The 22,965-nt window shown below is 40.3% G+C and overlaps 1 protein-coding gene across 2 annotated transcripts in view; it reads left to right on the forward strand.

Moving 5' to 3' along the window:
- MAGI3 (membrane associated guanylate kinase, WW and PDZ domain containing 3) overlaps positions 1 to 22,965 on the forward strand; it is a 208,003-nt gene that overhangs the window by 150,994 nt on the left and 34,044 nt on the right. For both annotated transcript variants that reach the window (XM_045013203.1, XM_045013204.1), the window contains exons 8-11: positions 7,397 to 7,491; positions 9,349 to 9,537; positions 18,552 to 19,160; positions 21,760 to 21,791. In XM_045013203.1, coding sequence (XP_044869138.1) covers positions 7,397 to 7,491; positions 9,349 to 9,537; positions 18,552 to 19,160; positions 21,760 to 21,791 — 925 coding nt within the window. The remainder of the gene's footprint in view (positions 1 to 7,396; positions 7,492 to 9,348; positions 9,538 to 18,551; positions 19,161 to 21,759; positions 21,792 to 22,965) is intronic.

Here is a 22,965-nt window from a genome sequence, read left to right on the forward strand (position 1 = left end):
TGTGCCTCATTCAGAGATACCCAGAGACAAAAATGTGTTACATTTCTGGTCTATAAAGCTAATCTGAAAGTTTGTTTTTAATTGAAAGCCTTTTAAAAAGGTTTTAATGTAGCTGGGGAACAAAGGCAAAAAAAATAATAGAAAGTGAAACTGAGATTTTGATGTAGACTGTTGAGCTTCTGGGTTTGTCATACAGTTAGAAGACTTTTGCATTAAAAGCATTGCATTATTATTTTCCAGGTAATCCTTAAATTATGAAATCAGAAATTGATAATCTTGCAGTGCCAATGCTCTTCTTCAGATGCGCTCTGAAATTATTTGAAGATGGCTGCACCTGTATCTTAGCTGTTCAAACTGATTTTCTTCCTAAATTCAGATTTCCTTCAAAAAATGAATTGCATAGGAGTAGTTCCATGTAGATAGAAAATTTAAAACATATCTGCATTCTGAATAACACGCAGAGCAGGCAGCCCAAATAATGCTGCTTCATTGCACTAGCTTTTATAAATGAATTAGCTTTTAATAATTGCTCAAGAATCATAGAGTATCAGGGTTGGAAGGGACCTGAGGAGGTCATCTAGTCCAGCCCCCTGCTCAAAGCAGGACCAATCCCCAGCTAAATCATCCCAGCCATGGCTTTGTCAAGCCTGACCTTAAAAACCTCTAAGGAAGGAGATTCCACCACCTCCCTGGGTAACCCATTCCAGTGCTTCACCACCCTCCTAGTGAAAAGCTTTTTCCTAATATCCAATCTAAATCTCCCCCACTGCAACTTGAGACCATTACTACTTGTTCCGTCATCTGCTACCACTGAGAACAGTCTAGATCCATCCTCTTTGGAACCCCCTTTCAGGTAGTTGAAAGCAGCTATCAAATCCCCCCTCATTCTTCTCTTCTGCAGCCTAAACAATCCCAGTTCCCTCAGCCTCTTCTCATAAGTCATGTGCTCCAGACCCCTAATCATTTTTGTTGCCCTTTGCTGAACTCTCCCAGTTTTTCCACATCCTTCTTGTAGTGTGGGGCCCAGTACTGGACACAATACTCCAGATGAGGCCTCACCAATGCCGAATAGAGAGGAATGATCACGTCCCTCAATCTGCTGGCAATGCTCCTACTTATACAGCCCAAAATGCCGTTAGCTTTCTTGGCAACAAGGACACACTGTTGACTCGTATCCAGCTTCTCGTCCACTGTAACCCGTAGGTCCTTTTCTGCAGAACTGCTGCCTAGCCAGTCGGTCCCTAGTCTGTAGCAGTGCACTGAATTCTTCAGTCCTAAGTGTAGAACTCTGCACTTGTCCTTGTTAGACCTTATCCGATTTCTTTTGGCCCAATCCTCTCATTTGTCTAGGTCCCTCTGTATCCTATCCCCACCCTCCAGAGTATCTACCATTCCTCCCAGTTGAATGTCATCAGCAAACTTGCTGAGGGTGCAATCCACGCCATCCTCCAGATCTTTAATGAAGATACTGAACAAAACTGGCCCCAGGACCAGCCCTTGGGGCACTCCACTTGATACCGGCTGCCAACTAGACATGGAGCCATTGATCACTACCCATTGAGCCCGATGATCTAGCCAGCTTTCTAGCCACCTTATAGTCCATTCATGCAGCCCATATTTCTTTAACTTGCTGGCAAGAATACTGTGGGAATCTATGGTTTAAGAAAAATGTATATGGAAGGAGTTCTCTAAAATCTTATAGCATAATGGGAAAAACACTATTGCTGCAGTGCACTATCATAATGAGGTCTCCTCCAAAGTAAAGTTACCTGTAATGTCATATTACTCTGAAATCCATTTTCTTTCATCTTAGTACAACTCACTCAGCCACTGTACATTCCTTAGCTCCCACCCTCTTCCTGTGACGGGTCTGGGCCCTTTGGAGGATTAACTGAGTGCTAGGAATTAACTGAGTCAAGCTGTTCTGCCAGCCTGGGTCCCCTTTACCTGGCCTTGCTGGGTTAGGCTCACAAGCCTCTTCTAGCCAAGCACACAGGCAGGGCCACACCCAGCTGCACAGAGAGACAGAGATACGCTCTGGAAAGATTCAACCTTTGGGGCTTGCTCCAACACTCTGATGCCCAGTCCCTTCAAGGGGTACCAATCCAAAGGTTTTATGAAATTCACCTCCTCCCTCAATGTGGAGGGAGATATGCACAAGTTCTTCACCCTCCCCCCCATTAGAAATTGCATAAACTGGATTATATTATAAACAAGCAATAAGCTTATTAATTACGGAAGGTGAATTTTAAGTGAATATAAGAGATAAGACAGAACTAAGCAGATTACTGACCAAATAAAGCAAAATATGCAAGCTAAGATCAATATACTTAAGAAACAGGTTACAAAATGTAAATTGTCATCCTAAATGTTGTTTTAGGCAGGTTACAAAGTTTCTGTGGATCAGAGTTCCAGTTATATTGCTTTTCAGACAGGACCCCTGTCTCAGTTTGGACTCCCGACCCTACCTTCCCTTCAGGTGGCTTTAGCAGTCTTTCTTCTTTGGCCAATAGGCCATGGAGAGGAGGAGTCCCCATTGCCTTCCTCCCCACCCTTAAATAGGGTTTACATAAGGTGGGAAGCCTTTGTTTCCCAAACTCAACCCCCCTTTCCTTCCAGTGGAAAGTTACAAGAAGTCCCAGGTTTAGTATCAGGTGACAAGATCCGTGTCTCTGCAGGACTGTGGCAGCCATTGCTCGTAGGCGGTCTCCAGTGTCCACAGGCAGACTGAGCTCTTTCACAGTCCATTGTCTCTGCTAATGGCCCATTAGCCCTGTCTGGCTTTTCCATTGTTGTACCTGTAGCACTGGTTCAGGGCGACACCCAAAGTAACACATTTGAAATATAAATATTTAGTTAACCTTCCTAACTTCAGATACAGAAGTGATACAAGCATACAAATTGGATAATCACATTCAGTAAAATATAACTTTTCAAATGATCTCCCACATGAGCCATCTTGCATAAAGTACATCTGTTACGTCATATTCATATCATATTTTCACAAAGAATTTGGAATGAAACGTCACACAGCCTATTATCTCTGTTGTGTTTGGAATGGAAATGGGGAATTGGCCTGTCTTTTGATTTCTTCCTTTAAACATGAAGCTGAGTCATGTGTATGTTTAAGTTCCCAGTGGTTTATTGCTGGAAGAACCCCATCTTATTTAAATCATTAGCTAGAAGAAGTGCTTGGATTATTCCACTTAACTCAGAAGTAATCCACATTCCTATTCATGAGCTGGGACCGGAAGGGCTTTAGATCTTTTTAAAAGTTGAAAGAGGGCGTGTTTGTTCTCCTTTTGTATAATGTGTGGGAGAACAGAGCTGGGACCTACCAAAGGAAAAGATCTTCAGGTACCAGTATAAGGTTTAATCAAGAGAGATAATGTCCTTCTTCCTTACTTCATTGGAACAAAAATGTAGCAGGAAGTCAGTCATTTCATCTTTCAAGCACTGTTTACAAAGTGCATAGGCATTGTCTGTTTAAGACTGGATATGTAGTGTGTTTAGCACTGGAAATGTGCTGCAGTTACTTCTGGGTTCTGTTCTAACTCTGCCACTGCCTCATTGTGTGACCTCAGTCAAGTCTCACAACCTCTGTCCCAGTATATCCAGAGAACTTTTTATAGATTGTAACTGACAGTTATGGCAATTTTCTGCAGTATCTTGAATAAGCCTTATTGAATTAAATTTAAGTATCTTAAAAGCTCATTGTATTAAAAATGCAAATGTTTGTGTTTATTGTGGGATTGTATGTCATTTGTCTAGGAGACATGACTAATGTAAACCTTGGGAAGTGTTATGAGCTTTGAAGCCTTCTTTTAAACAATGCCAGGACAAATATGAACGTGTTAGTTGAGTAGGTTTCCTAGGGAAGTGGGGAATGCAAATGCCCACTTCCACCCCATTTGTAGCTTCTCCATGGGGAGATGATCTTTGTCTACAAATGACCTATTTCCACCATCAAAAGGCCCAAATGGCATAAAGGAGTAACTCTCAGGTTCATGGGTGTTCTTGTTCTGAGCAAAAGGAGTTATGAACTTGTGGACTGTTCATTGGCCAGAGCACTTGTTGGAGTTGGGGCGATCTCTCTAGTAAGCTTATTTGTATGCTTGTAGGTTCTTTTATTGTTAATGTTTTTTCTGTAATGCTTTTGCCTTAAGAATAAATGTATTTCCTTAGAAAGAGCTTTGTGGCAACTTAACTGTATTTAGAAGGAGCTGTGTGGCAATTATGCTGTTTACTGCCTCTAAGGAGAAAAGTAAAGCTGGTTGGCTTAGTCAGTATGACTTTGCGGGGAAATTTGCAGTGTAGCCATGGAGCTATGCAGCCAGGAAGTATCCTGTTCAGGAGAGGGAGAGACGTGTCTCTGCTACAGAGAGGCAACAACTGCAGTGCTGGAACCCTAAGAATAGGTGCCTTTGCAGGACCATAGAGGGAGAATACAGGTGCAGTTGCCCCCAGATGCGACTAACCATTTTTAAAATTGTATAATACTGACCAATATTTCAGGGGGAGTTGAGACTTCAGGGATAAAATCTTTGATTGCTTTTTTTAATTGTACTACTGTATACCTTATTTTTTATGCTCTACTTTGTATAATTAATCACCTTTTTTCTAGTTGTTGGATTTAGATACTCCCTCTGCAGAAATATATGATGAGTGTAGGTAATGCAAGTAATAATGACTACCTACTGAAATAAAGACTTTAAGGTAAAACATGTCCTGCTCATAAAAACTGTGATGAAATGAGTGTCAAAACGGGTTAGATTAGTTTACCGTTTTCTGGCAAAACCACAGTAGACAAAAAACACAGTATAGCAATTAGGCTAGGTGAAGAAGAGGCCATGTTCTGCTCTGATGTTGGCCAACATGTACCAGTGTATGTAAATAAAAAATCTGTTCAATTGACTTCAGTAAAACAGATTTGTTTTAAAGTATGTACTTGTTTAGTAAGTCCTAAAGGGCAAATTCTATCCCCTGATAAATGCATATGGGAACAGTTTGTGCATAGCTAAAGACAATGTGGACCCTAATTTATTAAAACTAAAAGCACATAAAGCCTAGGATTTTCAAAGCAGTCTAAGGGAGTTAGGTGCCCAAATCCCACTGAATTTGTATCCCTTAGGTGCCTTTGAAAATCCAGACAAAATCTCATTTGTTTTTCATTTTGATGGTGTTTATAGACTGCATTTCTTTCAGCTTTGGATAGATTAGACTGGTCTGACTTTCTAGGCTCCTACACTAGCACACCAAAATATTTATTTTTTTCAGTGTAGCTAACACATTTTCATGAGTAGTAAAATTTAGTTATTTAATAAGACTGCCCCTTATTTTTACATCATCTAATTTTACAGTTTGCATTACCTGGCAGTGTCTGCTTTTAACATAATAGTAAAGTTTAATAATTTTTCAACATGTAATTTGTGATTACAGATTTTAATTAGGAAAAAAAGTTTTGATTCTTTTCAAGAATACAATTTAATGGAACGCCCCCCCTGTGATGGGTTGTCACTCTCAGAATGCAGTCTGGAAGCAGGTGGAACCAGTGTGTCTCCTAACCATTCAGCTGGGCTGGTCCCTCTCACACTGCTCTTCTGGTGATTCAGCCAGCCTCTCCAAGCCCTGTTATCACCCAACAGGACAGCAGGTGGCATCACACACCCAACTGAGCTACCTGAGTACTTTACCTAAGCCACTCAAGGACAGACAGATAAAACAGCCAATTTCCTAGCTCCCAGCCTTGCATCCTTGCTAGAGTATAAACCTAGTATTATACCATCTTGCACTGCGCAGGGATCTGTACAATGCAAGCTCATTAATATAGTTCGCTTTCCCATTGATGTGTGAAATATATGCACAACAAGCCTGTGTTAACCAAGCTGAGATTTTCCCAGACACTTCACTTAAAGACACACTGATTAACATAAAACAAGTTTATTAACTACAAAAAGATGTTAAGTAACAGCAAACAGATCAAACAGCAAACAGATTACCTAGCAAATAAATAAATAAATTGCAAACTAAGCCTAATATACTAGATAGATAGGATTTGAATTAGCAATTTCTCATCCTGACTGATGATACAAGCAGTCCACCAAGTTTCCATACACAGGCTAGAAATCCCTTTAACCTGGGACCAGCACTTACCCCAGTTCAGTCTTTGTTCCCTTGTGTGGGGAGTGAGACCCTGAGATGATGTCACTCCCCAGTTTGTGCAAAAATACAGGTACCAGAATGAAGTTCAGTGTCATGTAGTCTGGTCACATGCCCTTGTGTTCCTTGCTGAGTCATAGCAACCGTTACTCATTGGCTGGCTGAAATGTTCACAGGAAGGCTAAGCTCTTCCATGGTCCATTGTCTTTGTTGATGAGCCATTATTGTACCTAAAAGACTAGTTGTGGATGTTACCTAGAGTAAGCACATTTGAAATACAAATACATTGTCCATATTCATAACTTCAGATACAAACATTGATACATGTACAGAAATAGGATAATCATATTTGGCAAATCATAACTTTTCCAGTGACACCTCACATGACCGATCTTGTACAAAAAGGATAATAATTATTCCATAATCATATCATACTCATCACTATGATGAATATGGGGTGCAGTGTCACCCCCCATTCCTCTCTCACCAGAACTGCAGGAAATATATTAATCAAGCACTGTTAATGAAATTATATACCGATAACCATATTCCTCAAAATCTGAGTTCTGAAGTTTTTCATCCTGTCAAGAATTGCAATCCAGAACTGAAACAAGGGGAAGGCAGACATGCAGTGCTGACACTGCATATACATTTCTTCTAACTGTGGCGCTCTTAATGTTCATATAGTCAATGGAGAACAAAATGGATGCCAAACTTGCTTGGGTATTTATGAGCAGGTTTGAGCATGGGTTCAACCTATCTAAAGATGAACAAACCTCCTGTACTTTCAAGAAGCCTTGAGTGCTGGCTTAGCCTCTTTCTGTGATTTGATTATTGGAGCTCTTCACTAATGACCTTGCATGTCACTTTAAAATGGATCCAAGTCACAAATTTTGTAAAGGAGAATGGAATTTACTGAACAGCGTGTCTCTTTGCTGAAATACATTATTATTAAGGCTCCTGAAGAGCCAGAACATGATTCACTTTGCTTCTATAAGCATCTTACGGGCACTAAAAGCCTCAATGGCTTTGAAAAGTAAATCAAAGTGTCTGGATAAAAAAATGTCTCTGTTATCCACATTGATTGTAATATTATCTTAGTGTTCATCGCTCCTTGGTGTTTATCTAAGATAAAGCAAAATAATATTTGTACTAAAACCACCTATAGTTGGTTTCTCCGTGAAATTGGAATAGCGCTTTTTACCCTGAAATTCTAACATGTTTATATATTTTACAGTCACATTAACCAGAAAACCCAGTTTGAAAATCCAGTATTGGAAGCCAAGAGAAAAAAACAGCTAGGACAGACTGATGTTGGCCCTTCAAAACGAGGTACTTTAAGTGACTGTTTTTCACTATTAGCTGCAGTATCTTTATGAATGAAGAGCAGTCTTAAAAGTGAGAGTTTCTGGGTGTTTTAGTTCAAGTAGATCTTCATTTTGTGTTTTTGCCATTAGTTTAAATGTTCAGTGTGCTCCTAAATAAGTGTTTTTTCCCTGACTTCAGTTGAGATGACAACTTGGACTAAATTAACGTGCCTTAGTGTATGGAGTATAGGGAGTCCAGATGTTAAGTTGAAAAACAGTTTTAATCGGCATTTCTGGCATTTTGAATGCTTATTTATGAAACCTTGAAAATGTTGCTTTAATTTAGTTAGTTGTATTTAATTTTCTAGCTTTTTCAGAAGAAGTTTCTGGTTCTGTAGCAGACAGTAGACATCATAGGTCAGCTTGTGTCTGTCAACATCATAAGTAAACTATGCACATATAGCCTTAACAGGCTGCAGTTGGTCAAAGCTCAACTAATGTCTGACTATTGCAAGCTGAGTTTGCATCTTCATATCTGAGTATGTATGCATTATTAATGCCTTAAGGCAATATTAGTGTTTCCTGTCCACTGGCCAGATCATTTGTAGTCCCCCCCAAAATTGTGAGGGTTTTTGCAGTTGAAACTGATCTAAGACCTTAAAGTTGCTTAAGCAGCTTAAACCATTCTAAAGCTGGTAGTCAGAACCAGCTTGAACAGTCCATTTGGTTAGGCAGCAAGGGAATTGAGAGAGCCAGTCAGAGGGTGCGGGTGAAGCAGCAGCACCGAACTGTTAGGCTTCTGGCTCTTACCAGTTTTGTATTGGGCCTTGTTAAGAGGTTAGAGCACAGAATCAAGGGAGCTGGGAATGGAGACACAATAGTTCTAGTTCCAGCTCTGCTGCTGTGCCGCTTTATGGCCTTGGCAAGTCATTTAACCTGTTGGTTCCCTTAACCCAACAGTTAAATGAGGATACCACCAGTAGCCTAGCTGCCTATTTCATAGTGGTGTTGCAGGGATTAACCACCCTTTGTAAAGTGCTTTTTGCATGTAAAACATTATAAAATTGTTTTAATGCACTCTTATGGTGCATATGCACACAACACATCTGAGTGCATGCCTGTACATTTAATAAGGAATATTGCACGCTCCAACACAATTTTCAAATGCTCCTAACTTTGTCAAATCAAAACCAGTTTTTTTCACTAACCCTCACAGTGGGTTATAATCATGCCCACTTTCAACCTTTAGTCCTTTCAAAACTGTCATTTGATTTTTATAGTGAAAAGGTTCCTGTTTTCCACTCTTCCATAATTCAGAAGTTGCTGATGGTTTTGGTTAAATGTTCAAAAATTTCCTCTTGTCCCATCCTGTTTTGCAACATTATGTACATTCACAGATATGTTAATTGGGTATTTTCAATCACCTTTTTTTCTTACCTTGTTAAACTATCTGGACTTGCCTATGGGTCATTTCTTAGCAGAATTGCTGATGATGACAGATCATAGAATCATAGGATTACTGGAAGGGACCTTGAGAGGTTATCTAGTCCAGTCTCCTGCCTCATGGCAGGACTAAGTATTATCTAGACCATTCCTGACAGGTTTTTGTCTAACCTGCTCTTAAAAATCTCCAATGATGGAGATTCAACACCCTCCCTAGGCAATTTATTAGTGTTTAACCACCCTGACAGTTAGGAAGTTTAACCCTTCCTTGCTGCAATTTAAGCCCATTGCTTCTTGTCCTATCCTCGGAGGTTAAGAAAAACAATTTTTCTCCCTCCTCCTTGTAAACAACCTTTTACATACTTGAAAACTGTTACCATGTCCCCCCCTCAGTCTTCTCTTATCCAGACTAAATGTGTTGACATCTCTTTACGTGCAGAACCAGAGAAGTCACTCTTCACCAGAGATCCAGCCCAACTTACAGGAGCCCTCATACGGACATCATTGAAGAAAAGCACTATGGGATTTGGTTTCACAATCATTGGTGGAGACAGACCGGATGAGTTCCTCCAGGTGAAGAATGTGTTGAAAGATGGACCTGCTGCGCAGGATGGGAAAATTGCACCAGGTGAAGTAGCATTTCTCCATTTCAAGTGATGCTGCTTGGCCAAAAGAGGGAAGCAGTTGATGGGCCATGGGGAATTAGATGACTCCACCTGCAGACATTCTTTTTGAAACAGCCCCTTACCTGAAGCTATTATCAGAGTGGGGAGAATATTATGCAGTGTCCAAAACCCTCAATTAGAAAAGAAGCAATATTTTAATACAAATCTGTGTATTGGAAATTTGTGAGAGTTCAGTGGTTCTGTCTATTGCAAATTTTTTGCTGCATGTTGCAAAAGATTGTCAAGCTCAACCAATGGGCCACTTGAAGGATCCCTTGAACCTATCGTGTTCATTTTATTGTTTTTGTGTCATTTCCTGTTTGGAGCTCCATTGTGCTGGGCAGTACACACACATGCAGAAAGTAGCAGTCCATTCCCCCAAAAGCTTATGATCTAATTTAAGAGAAGACTCTACAAATGAGTATAACAGACAGAGTAGAGGAGCGATAATTGGTTAATAAATATTTTAGATTGTAGTCCTTAATGAGCTAGCTCAATGTGATGGTAGTATTAATGTTAAACCTTGCTGCTTATGTGCGTTATTGTTGTGGTATAAACTGTAATACAAGTTATTTTTTACAGTATTTGTTTTGTGAACTTAGTTTCCTTTGCCAATCATAGTTAATTGTTACTAATAAAATTTGAGCTGGTAGGCTGAGAATTTAAAAGATTGAAATTATACAGTTCTATGTTTCTTTCTTTTGAGACTTACTAGCTTCCAGGGTTTTGATGCTGAGGCTGTGTGCAATGTAATAATATTCCAAAGACAAACTTGTGCTTTAGTTTTGTTAAAATAGTTACTGAATCTAGAGAAGTGTATAAAGAGATTTTTCTCAAATAGTTTTAACATTATATTGGACTGGCTACTTATGATGATTTGGCCTGCTTTGTATACTTCTCTGTCTAGTATATATGTTGCCTACTCACAGCTAAACTCTTGTGATTCTGCCTCTGGTACAGTGATACTCAGACTGAGTCTTGCAAGCCGCAATTGGCTCTTTGCAGCACATGATATTAAAACACTCTGTGCTTTAATTAACAACCAATCAGGATGTTTTTACTATCTTCTTAACCAATTGTAATGGATAAAATCCTTGGTCAGTCATTTTGCTGTGAGAGTAAATGTATATAATATATAAAAATTAAGTATTTCCGCCGTACTGTTTAAATATGAATCTATAATACTATAATAAATTAAATAATGAATTTATGCTACTATGTTCTTTTGGGTAATGCTGATCGTTAATGTGGCTCCTAACTCACTGAGGTGTGAGTATCGCTGCTTTGATATTTGATAACAGTTAGATTTCTGCTAACGTAGGCCATTTACAGATTACATCGTGCACGTTGATTTTTATAGACCACCGCAATCTTCTTTTGGATTATTGGAAAGTCTAGCTTCCACATATGATAAAATTTGTACATTTTGTCTAGTGTACAATTTTTACCATTTAAAACACATTTTAGTAATGTGGATACTTTCTTGAGTTTTCTGTTCTTTTCAGAAAATGATTATTGCCACAAGGGGAATAATTTATGTAAATATTCCATTGGTAATTTTCTTTTCTAACCTGGATTAGATTTCTTAATAATCTAGCTTCAGACTCATTTGCCAAGAGAGGCTTGAGGAACTCCAGCCACCGAGTAACTGGCCTTCCATTGGAGCAGTGGATTATTTAGGTTAGTTTAGTTGCTCCTGTGCTTTGTGACGCCCAGTGTTTCCATTTCTTTACGTCTAGTGCCATGTTTCTTGCACCATTGTGGTCCATTTCCATGATAGCCACATCTTTTCAAAGGTTCTATTATGTGTTATCTATTGTCTTCCTCTTTCCCATCTTCCATCAAGTGGTATGTAGTCAAGGGCTTCTCTAAGAGTACAGTTTTTGACATCTACACAACATGCCCTCATCACTTCTTGATTCTTTCTTGAATCATTGTTTCTACAGTCTGTTGGCCAGTCCTTTGTAATCATCAGCCTTAGTAACTTTATCCCACCACAGACACCAAGTATTCTCTGTAAGCATCTCTGATGCAATGTGTTGTGTTGTATCTGCATTGTTTCCATAACTGTAACTTTAGGTGGACAGATAGTTATCCTGACTCACAAGCGAAGGTCCAGGCTCCTCATTCAATATATTGCATAGGGTACCCTTATCTGTCACCGATAGAAGTGCCCGGTAGTTTTGGATTCCCCAGTTTTGGGAGCAGTTGGCCATTTTGCTACACCCACCCCACCCATTCAGCCAACATCTGTCCAAACTGACCGTGGCAAGTGTGATCATGTAAGGGCTAGTTTCAGAAGTTGCTGATGTGCTGCTGCCAGCAGCTATGTTTGTATGCCAGATAATTAGAATCATTCCTAAAATTAAAATATAAAAATAAAAATTGAACTTTATGATAATCCTTTGCACTCCTGACACACCATTTTTGCAAGGATCTCTGTGTGCTTTACAAATCCCCTGTTAAGTGATTTTGTTCTCATCTTACATGTGGGGGACAGAGAGGTGGAGTCATTTGGCCTAAGTCCCCCGCTGAGTCAGTGGCAGAGACAAGGATAAATTCAGTTCTAATGACTGAACCTCACAGCCCTTCTTAAAAATGTAAAATAAATGGAAGGTGTTTTAAGAATGTGGAGGTTATCTTGCAGAGGGAGCAGAGCTTGGAGAGACATGCTGATATGCACAGAACAGTGGGTGCTCTCTTCTTTCACTCCTCCTTTCTGTGGCAACCTTGGTGTGAAAGAGAGGAAGAAATAAGGCAAAGGTCAAAGGAAATATTAAAAAAAAATACTTGTGAAAAAAGTGTTAGAAACTTAGTGTGTTTAATGAGATTTTTAGTCCTCAGCATTTGAGTATTTGAGATGTGTGTAAAGTATATGTCTTATCTTTCTGTATGGAGAACACAGGAGAAGCAAGGACAGCAGGGACTGGATGCTACTAGTTATTCCTCTATATAATGAGTAGGAATTTTTCAGGCCATGCATCATTCACAATGCTACTTTGATTCCATAAAGGCAATACGCTTTCCTAAACAAAAAAAAGAGGGGTGGACTTTCTGTATGCTGCTGCTGACTGTGGAGAGTAAGATCTAGTGAAACATTACATTTCATTTCCATTGCACAAATTCTGTCAGTCACTGAGCAATATTTTTCAGCTCAAAGGCTATAAATAAGACAGAAAAGAGGGGGTTTGTTTTTTGCCGGTATTTGGACATGTTGCCTACTCTTTAACAAAGCTTCTTCAAAATCCATGTCACTTCAGTTGCTTTTACTTTCTAGTGGTTCCATGCATTGCTGCTAATCCACCTGCAGTATGTTACCTGTCAGTTTTTCCTACTAGGCAATTGTAAGGCAAGGAATCCAGTAATAAAAGCACTCAAAGCACAAGTAGGCGACACTTGGAATGAGAGTGGTTCCTGCGCAGTATGTGCAGTAAAGATAAAGGTTGGTGGTTCTAGCAAATCACACACTATACTCTGCTATATTTGAAGTGGCATAGCAAGGATTTCCTGCATTTGTGGACAGCACCTGTTCTCATCAGCTGCAGTCATTTGTAGGGAATGTCTGTGCTTACATGTCTTTAATGCACACATCCCTGTACTATGAATTCTCTTGAATTTACAGCTGTAGGTTATGTTACTGTCTCTCCAATTTAATAAAGGAACAGAATTTGTATAGCTTACTCTTTCTATTTAAGTATATTTTCTCCCTTCATGATGATGTAATACTGATGCCATCATAAAATCCTTAGTCAATTGCCATGAAATACAAGCTCCACAACATGAAGCAAAACTTAACATCAACGTGCATTTTCTGAGCAAACAAAAGAAACAAAGTATCCTCCTCAGAGGGATCACTATCTATAACCCTCTGACCACTACATACAACTCCAAATATAGTGAACAGCTCTGCAGAAGGACTTCAGAAAAACTGAGGAACCATCTCCTGCGCTTCACATACTCCAGAAGGGACACCCCAAACAATAAATCATCACACACTCCCATACGCTGGAAAGAAAAAAATCAGGAAACCTACTTGGAGATCATGGAAAAAACCCAAAACTATTAATTAAAAAAACAAACAGCCCAAACCTGGTGACAGCTGTCCAGCACAGAAACAAAGAGTGAAGCCAGCTATAACAAGTCCACAACCCACAGAACACAAACACTGGGCAAAACCGTGGCACCAGGACCCACATTCACACTACACAAAACCCCAGCATCATCGATTTATTAAGACTATTCAACTGGAACTGAGTTATCTGTACTCCCCAAGTGATTGAACTTCTGCCCCCTGGCAGAACCTGATACCATACTAACGTGGAGAACTAGAAGAATTATTTTGCCAACTCCGCCTCAAAGAATTCTTTCACAATATTGATGACACCCTTCCCTACCACATCCCCATCAACAGTCAGAAGAAAAAAAGAATCATCTGACCGGGCTCCCCACAGTGGACGAAACCACACACTTAATCATTACACTGATTGCTTCAGAAAAAAAAGTTGACACTGAAATCCTTAACAAAGATCACATCCACCACAATCTCTCCACCACTGAGAGGACAGCTATGCAGTCCCTGAAATCCAACCACCAGATAGTGATCAAATCATCAGACAAAAGGGGTGCCGTCATAGTTCTGCCCATAACTACTACGTGTATGTGAAACCAGACAATCACTACGCTCTCCAATGAATTCACACAGAAAAATGATAAACGACCAAAAACACCGTATCATCCGAGGGTGAACACTTTTCACAAAACAATCACTGTATGTCTGTCTTCTCAGTCCTCATCCTTAGAGGAAACCTGCACAACACCTTCAAAAGAAGCATGGATTCTTAAATTCATAGGTTTGCTAGACACTAAAAGTCATGATCTTAATAAAGATACTGCATGCAGTGCCGGCGCTTCCATTAGGTGACCCTAGGCGGTCGCCTAGGGCACCAGGATTCGGGGGGCGGCATTTTGTGCGCTCCCCACAAGGCGCGCGGGAGCTTCCGGTTCCGCTCCCGTTGCGCCGCAAAAGAAGGACCTTCTGCCGATGTGCCGCAGAAAACAGCGGCAGGTAATCGAGCAGCTCAATGACTGCCGCTGTCGCCTGCGGCATTTCGGCGGAGGGTCGTCCTTCGGCGGCGCGATGGGAGTGGAACCAGAAGCTCCTGTGCGCCCCGTGGGGAGCGCACAAAATGCCGCCCCCCGAATTCTGCCTTGGGCGCCAGAAATTCTGGCGCCGCTCCTGACTGCATGTATGGCTTTTACAACAATCTGTAACCCCCCTTCTTTGTCCTTTGACTGGAGAGGTGTTAACGGGCCACTTCACCTTGAATGGTCTCCTAGACTGTGTGTTAAATACTTATGCAAAACAATCTTTTCCACCCTGTATCTAGTTATGACACGGAGTACTTTTCCCAGACCTGAAAAAGAGCTCTGAATAGGTCAACAGCTTGTCTTTCACCAATAGAAGTTGGTCCAAAGAAGATATTACCTTATCCACCTTGTGTCTCTGGTCCATTGTCAGGCAGACATTGTACTGGATGCCACATACCCTATTTACATTTTTTGGCAAAGTCAGATATTTTGATAGCACTTAACATAAGAACATAAGAAAGGCCGTACCGGGTCAGACCAAAGGTCCATCTAGCCCAGTATCTGTCTACCGACAGTGGCCAATGCCAGGTGCCCCAGAGGGAGTGAACCTAACAGGCTATGATCAAGTGATCTCTCTCCTGCCATCCATCTCCATCCTCTGACGAACAGAGGCTAGGGACACCATTCTTACCCATCCTGGCTAGTAGCCATTTATGCCCTTAGCCACCATGAATTTATCCAGTCCTTTTAAACATTGTTATAGTCCTAGCCTTCACAACCTCCTCAGGTAAGGAGTTCCACAAGTTGACTGTGCGCTGCGTGAAGAACTTCCTTTTATTTGTTTTAAACCTGCTGCCTATTAATTTCATTTGGTGACCCCTAGTTCTTGTATTATGGGAATAAGTAAATAACTTTTCCTTATCCACTTTCTCAGCATCGCTCATGATTTTATATACCTCTATTATATCCCCCCTTAGTCTTCTCTTTTCCAAGCTGAAGAGTCCTAGCCTCTTTAATCTTTCCTCGTATGGGACCCTCTCTAAACCCCTAATCATTTTAGTTGCCCTTTTCTGAACCTTTTCTAGTGCTAGAATATCTTTTTTGAGGTGAGGAGACCACATCTGTACACAGTATTCGAGATGTGGGCGTACCATGGATTTATATAAGAGCAATAATATATTCTCAGTCTTATTGTCTATCCCCTTTTTAATGATTCCTAACATCCTGTTTGCTACTTTCAGTAGTGTGAGCAATCCTGGGCCTTTGCATCCTGAGGTGTCCACTTAAAATCTTTAATATTTTCTGCAAAGAAAAAGGAAAGTACAAATTGTACAAATATATATAATATAATGTGTGTGTTAATTGAGTGGGAAGAGGCTTGGTTCCCATATAAATGCTTAATGCTCAACTTTTCTGTTAGGAAACCCAAAATTTGTTGTCAGCAGCCTCCACTCTCAAATGACCCTATAACAACAAATTTATGTATGCATGTGCACCCTAACCTGTGGCCACAAAGCCTCCCGATACAGGATAAATATCACAAGGAACTAGGTTTTGATTATCAGCTTCTGAAACCCCTGGTTAATAAATAACAATGAATAATACAGTTTAAAAAAAAACAAAAAAAAAAGAATTCCCTGAGTGCCCTTTATAAGAAACAAAAAAATTATTCAGGGAACAGCCTTTTCCTTTCAAAGGAACATGCACTAATCACCATTTTAAAGGATTGGGGTGACTTAAAGACTAATAACATTTGCTCTTTCAATTCTTGATTTTTTTTATTTAATTTTTTTTATTTTTTTTTACTCTCCTTTTCCAGTTTTGAGCTAGGATGAGTTGCAGCTGCTCTTCATTCTTGCAGGATTTTCTAATTTTAGATTCTGGTTTATCTTAACCATGCATGACATAACAGCGGGCTTATGTGGCATTGCATATTATTCTTGTATATTTAAATTGCTTACATGAGGGTTGTGGAAACATTTGACTTAATCTTCCTTGGCTGTGTTGTTTGTTCCTTCATTTTTCTCAAGTTCTCCTCTCTCTCTCTCTCTCTCATATATTTAATTTAAATTTTAAAAAAAGTATAAAACAGCTTGTCAGACTATAAGTGCAATATGCATTCAATTACCAAGTTATTTGAATGAAACACTTCCTGTGGCTTGCATGTGCTCTAGTGATTAGAGCACTGGTCTGGGACTTCGGAGACCCGAATTCTATTCCTGGCTCTGCCCCGGCCTGCTGGGTGACCTTGGGAAAATCACATTTGCTCTGTGCCCAATGTTCCCCATCTGTAAAATGAAGATAATGATACTGATCTCCTTTGTAAAGCACTTTGAGATCTGCTGATGAAAAGTGCTATATAATAGGTATTGTTATTTATTCCATTAACACTTATGAATATATGGCCTTCTCCCTGAAAAGTAACCATTTATTTCAGCTTTATTTCTGCTTTTTAAGCTATACATAAATATATACTCTTCTGTATAAACAGCTTCATAAGATTTAGGACTTGTTCAGTCTCATTTATTGAACGGTCTCTGCTCCCTGTATACATGTAATGTAAAAACAGTGCATTTTCTCTGCCTGGGAGCAAATTTGGATCCAGGTCTATGTTGTGAATGGTCGCTGCCAAAAGTAAAATGCCAAATGTTAAAACTGACAGTGGAACAGCAGTAAGAATAAATAAAGCAACACAGAATGGGCAAGTGAGGAGGCAAGAGAGGTGAGAAAACCCTGCACAATGTGAGGAATTAAGCACATCGTGGATATTAGTTACAGTGGTTTAATTAAATTGTCTCTGGAACCTATAATTTATACTGCCTTCACTAAGATGCGTTCCCATACCCCTGTGTATTGGATAACCGCTCTTACTGTTCTGGTAAGAAAATAACTTATACTTAACAGCTTTAATACTAATTCAAATAACAAAAGAACTTAGTGACTAATTCCTAACTCTGCTGCTGACCTGTGCTTTGACCTTGGCAATCTACTTTTCTTGTCTTTCATATTCCCATATCTAAAAATGAGGATAGTATCTTACCATTATTGTATAGTGCTTTGAGATTTTCATATGAAAAACTGTATGTCCGTACATATAATAATTTTTATGAGTGTTATTATTTTGGAGACAAAGAAGCCGAAGCGTCAGAGGGATAGTCGTGTTAGTCTGTATCCGCAAAAATATGCCTATATCTGTAATTTTCACACCATGCATCTGAAGAAGTAGGTTTTTTACCCCTGAAAGCTGATGCCCAAATAAGCCTAAGTGATTGACCAGTTTGCTAACTGGAAATATTTCCATGCTCAAAAATGTACACATGCTGAAACAGACTTTCAAGATGTAACACTTGCTGTTGTTTAATATGCACAGATCAGAATGTATTTTCAGTCAAAGCAAAATCAAAATACAAAATATAGAGAGGCACTCAGGGAACTGTGTGTAGAATCTTAGTTTAAGTTTAGCCAATCCAACAGAAACCAGAAAAAAAATCTGTTTCATTCTGGATTGAGTTTAGACTGTTGTATAACATGAATTAAAGTATAAGACAGCTGCTTGCACTAATGTGTGCACTGTTTCCTTTTCTGAAGCCCATATAGTGTCATTCTCTAAATCTGCGGCAGATTAAATTGTATATATTTAGAAGAGTGTCTTTTTAATTTAGTCTATATTTCAGCCAAGAGAAAATCCCTACCATTCTGGTAGCATATGGCTAAGGGAAATGACACAGGCCCCTATGCAGTAATATCTTAAATGATTGCCCATAATCTCGCTTTGTAGTTACTAAGGGCATGGTAAGTGTTTCATTCTGTGCCCTAGATTAGAATATTTGGAAAAGTAGATATGGTTTAGTTTCTGATTTTAATGATGTTGAACTTTTTTTTATAACAGGTGACGTCATTGTAGACATAAATGGCAGCTGTGTCCTTGGCCATACCCATGCAGATGTTGTGCAGATGTTTCAGCTAGTTCCTGTCAACCAGTATGTGAATATGACTTTGTGTCGTGGTTACCCGCTTCCTGATGACAACGAAGATCCTGCTGTAGACATGGTTACAGCTACACCCATCATCAATGGCCAGCCAATGACCAAGGGAGATATCTGCATAACCAGCCAAGATTTAATACCTGGAACAGTCATTTTAGACCAAAATGGGAAACCGGGTCACATTTTGGTCAATGGTCGCCTGAACAGCCCTTCCATGGACCCAAGTGAACAGAGGATCTCCCTATCTTCTCCAGGAGGCTCCCAGCCAGAACTAATCACTATTCCTCTGGTCAAGGGCCCTAAAGGATTTGGGTTTGCAATTGCAGACAGCCCTACAGGGCAGAAAGTGAAGATGATTTTAGACAGCCAGTGGTGCCACGGCCTTCAGAAGGGAGATGTAATCCAAGAGATTTACCATCAGAACGTACAGAACTTGACACATCTGCAGGTGGTGGAGGTGCTGAAGCAGTTTCCAGTGGGAGCCGAGGTCCCGCTGCTTATCTTAAGGGGAGGTGGGTAGGAATGAGACTTTATTATAATTTATCTTGTCTAATATGGAGGTGTTTAGAAAGTGATATCTAAGCACTGTACAAAGCTTTAGAAAGTAGAAAACGGGCTGTCAGCTCAATTCTCTACCCTGCTCTAGGTTTAAACCATGCCCCTGTTATTGAGCATGTTATTAGTTCTGTTTTACTGTAGATTTGATTGTAGGCTGCTGCAGAATGCACAGTCTGTTATGGCTCTTCAGGGAATATTAGGGCAAAGGTGCACATCGCACAGACTGACCTGAAGATAGCAGGGAATAGGGCTTTTTCTTTCTCCTTTTGAGGGTGGTCCAGAGGCTTTGGCTTATACTATGAAGGTGATCGCAGGTGTCTTTCAGGGAAGCGTCTTTAAGATAACATGGGCCTTGCCACCTGGAACTCTGGAAAGTTCTCCTTTTTGTGTGTATTTATCTCTTAATTGCCGTTCATTGCAGATCGGAACATCTCCTCTCCCCATAGACTAGCTGGTAATTAGCATGCATTTGCCAGAAGGCTCAGTCTGATGGCTGCCAGACAGGATCCTTTCTGTGCAGTTTCCTGGTTATTAATGAGCTCATTGGTGCCCTCTACAACTTATTTTTTCTTCTATTTTTTTTATATCTGTTGTTTGATTCCTGAGAATATTCATATTGGTATTACTTATAGTGACTTAATATATTGCGTTTTGCTGCAATAAGGTATCTTACTGACATTATCTCACCCTTTATATTGCCAACAGAGGCAAAGGAAATGGGCACACGCTGTTTTATCAAAGACCCCCCCCACAGGGGTTGCCGCTGATGCTCACTACATAATCTCAGGCCACAAAATAATTGACCTTTTTTGAGGATATGTGATGCAGTGACCATAATACTTGGCATTTATATGACCTAATTTGTCCAAGCATCTCAAAACACTTAATTATTCATAATAATGATGTTTACACACATTAACAAATTAACCCTTCTGCCCCCTGGTGCCTCTAAACAAACTAAGACCCAGAAGTTAGCGATTTATCCAAGGTCACACAGTCAGCTTAGTCAGGAAGAGAACCAGGAATTCTCCCTTCTTAGTCCTCTTTTCCAGGTCATGCTCCTAAGGGATGTCTCCATTCTCCGGTTTTGAGCAGCTGATGTTTTTATTGGAATGAACTCTAGAATGTTCTTCATGTGAGCATTCTATGCAAATGGGGCATCTTTTCTTTTATCTTGAGAAACTTTTATCGTGTTCACTCTTTTGTTTCTCTCTGCTTCTCTGGACACCCTGACAGCACCTTTCAGTGGGGCAGATAAACCATATTAAAATATCATTCCCATACCATTGTTTATGCCTATCTTGCTGTGTTGTAGAGATTTCAGCACTCCAGTCAGGAAAAGTGCTGATTGATCTGATTTACTTTTCCTGACTAAACAAACACAGCATTCACTTCCCCTCTATGGCTTACTGTCAGGTATAGGCTGACTACCTATTAATACTCTCTGGATAGTGTGCTGGAGACCAGCATAAAGCTGAGAGGCAGAAATCAAGTCTGACATTCATTTCTGCATGCTGGGAGAGCAGAATTCAGGTCAGCTATAGCTTCTTCCATGCTGACTTGTGCTCATGGAACATTTATGAAGGCAGGAAGGACACTGTGCCGAGAGAGGGGGCTGTGCTGGTGTTGTCATTTTAGTCACCCGTCCTGAAGGCCTCCCTCTACCCTCAACACCCTGAATAGACCATGAGTACTATTGACTATAGCCATATCTGCCAACTGCTCAAACAAAAGACTAGAAGTAGAGAGACAAGTAACACATTTGCCTAACTCATATTAATGTGATGGTGAAAGAAGAATGGGCAAGAGCCTGATCCAAAGCCCAGTAAACAAACAAATGGATTCCCGTTGACTTCAATAGTTTTTGGATCAGAGCCTGTAAGAACAAGCCAACGGTCACATTGACATCTCCTCTTTTTGTTAATATATCTCCATCTAGAAAGCTACCAGGGATTCAACATTGTTGGCCCTGTGGGAAGCACAACAGAGCCTTGTCAGTGATGACCTGTATGGTAGAAACTTGTTTGCAAGGTGATATCTGACCCTCAGAGCCCCTTTCAGGCTCTTCTTCCAGCCTCAGGAAAACCACCTCAAAACACATGCCTACCATTTGGAAAGACACCAAAGTCTTCACTATATAAGTGTTACCATTTCCAGTTTGACTAGCAACGAGGGAAGAAAATCAGATTTCCTTGGTAGTAAATAGTGTTCCTACCAGCCAAGCTCATTAACTTGCCTCAGCACATTAATTGGAATATGTAGCCTCAAACCACAGGCCCTGGCAGCATGAGACGTGTGTTGTTTGTTAGTTGCAGTTTAAGGGATCTCTGCTTGTCAATATTGTTGGCCAAGTAAATATTCACTTAGAATTTTAAAAGAATCATAGAACATATAGCAAACCTTATGCCTTCACAAGGGGAGTGAATGAACAGTGATCAGTTGCAAGCCAAGAATAAGAGCTGAGCATATTGGCTCTGTTCAATGTAAAATAGCTGGTTTTTAATAATTAAAGTTGCTTCTTATATTCAGATATTTTCCTCTTTTTTTCTTTAGGTCCCCCCTCACCTGCTAAAACTGCCAAAGTGGTGAGTATTAAAGTCCTCCAGATGATTATATTTATTGTTTAGTGCTGATGGACAGACTTGATTTTCAGGCACAAAATAACAGATTCATGGGTCTCCATGGCAGCCTGTTAACTAACTTACCGATCCCTGAATTATTCTGTCTGTTCAGGCACAGGTGTCCTCTGACTGCCAGACAGACATGGAGTGTGCTACAATAGACACATCCATGATCTCTGGACCATTTATACAAGATGCAGGGGGTTCCTACAGGCTATGCCAGGCTGTCTGTGGTTTTTAGTCATCCAGTTACAGACTGCTGTTAATTTTTTTTTATACTTGTTTGGATGGCAGTTCTGCTTATCTCTGTAGGGATAGTATCAGAGGGGTAGCCGTGTTAGTCTGGTTCTGTAGAAGCAGCAAAGAATCCTGTGGCACCTTATAGACTAACAGACGTTTTGCAGCATGAGCTTTCGTGGGTGAATACCCACTTCTTCAGATGCAAGACTTGCATCTGAAGAAGTGGGTATTCACCCACGAAAGCTCATGCTGCAAAACGTCTGTTAGTCTATAAGGTGCCACAGGATTCTTTGCTGCTTCTGTAGGGATAATTTTTTTCAAAATGCTATTTAGCCACAAACAGATCTCCAGTGTATCTGGTGAAATTCTCTCTATTTACCCTCTACCTCATGGGAATAAGTAAGATCAGTTCTTATGGGTCATAGATTATTATGCACATCACATCAGAAACATGAAACGGATCCTCGTTTCATTGACAGTGATTATTAATGGGGAGAGAGAGGGAAGGCTGTCTTTGTATGTCCTGTCTAGCTAGGAACTCAAGTAACGTGATTGTTGTGGGTTCTGCTTTCTTCCCTTGAAAATGTAGGGGTTTTTTTATATTGATAGACAACATAGGAAACAAAACAGCCTTGAGCACATCTACGACCTTCCTCTAAGGCTACGTCTATACTACCCGCCCGGGTCGGCGGGTAGCATTCGACTTCTCGGAGTTCGATATATCGCGTCTCATCTAGACGCGATATATCGAACTCCGAACGCGCTCCCGTCGACTCCGGAACTCCACCACCGCGAACGGCAGTGGCGGAGTCGACGGGGGAGCCGCGGACTTCGATCCCGCGGCGTCTGGATGGGTGAGTAGTTCGAACTAAGGTAGTTCGAGTTCAGCTACGCTATT

This window comes from Mauremys mutica, chromosome 4, assembly GCF_020497125.1.
Source record: "Mauremys mutica isolate MM-2020 ecotype Southern chromosome 4, ASM2049712v1, whole genome shotgun sequence".
NCBI classification, from domain to species: Eukaryota; Metazoa; Chordata; order Testudines; family Geoemydidae; genus Mauremys; species Mauremys mutica.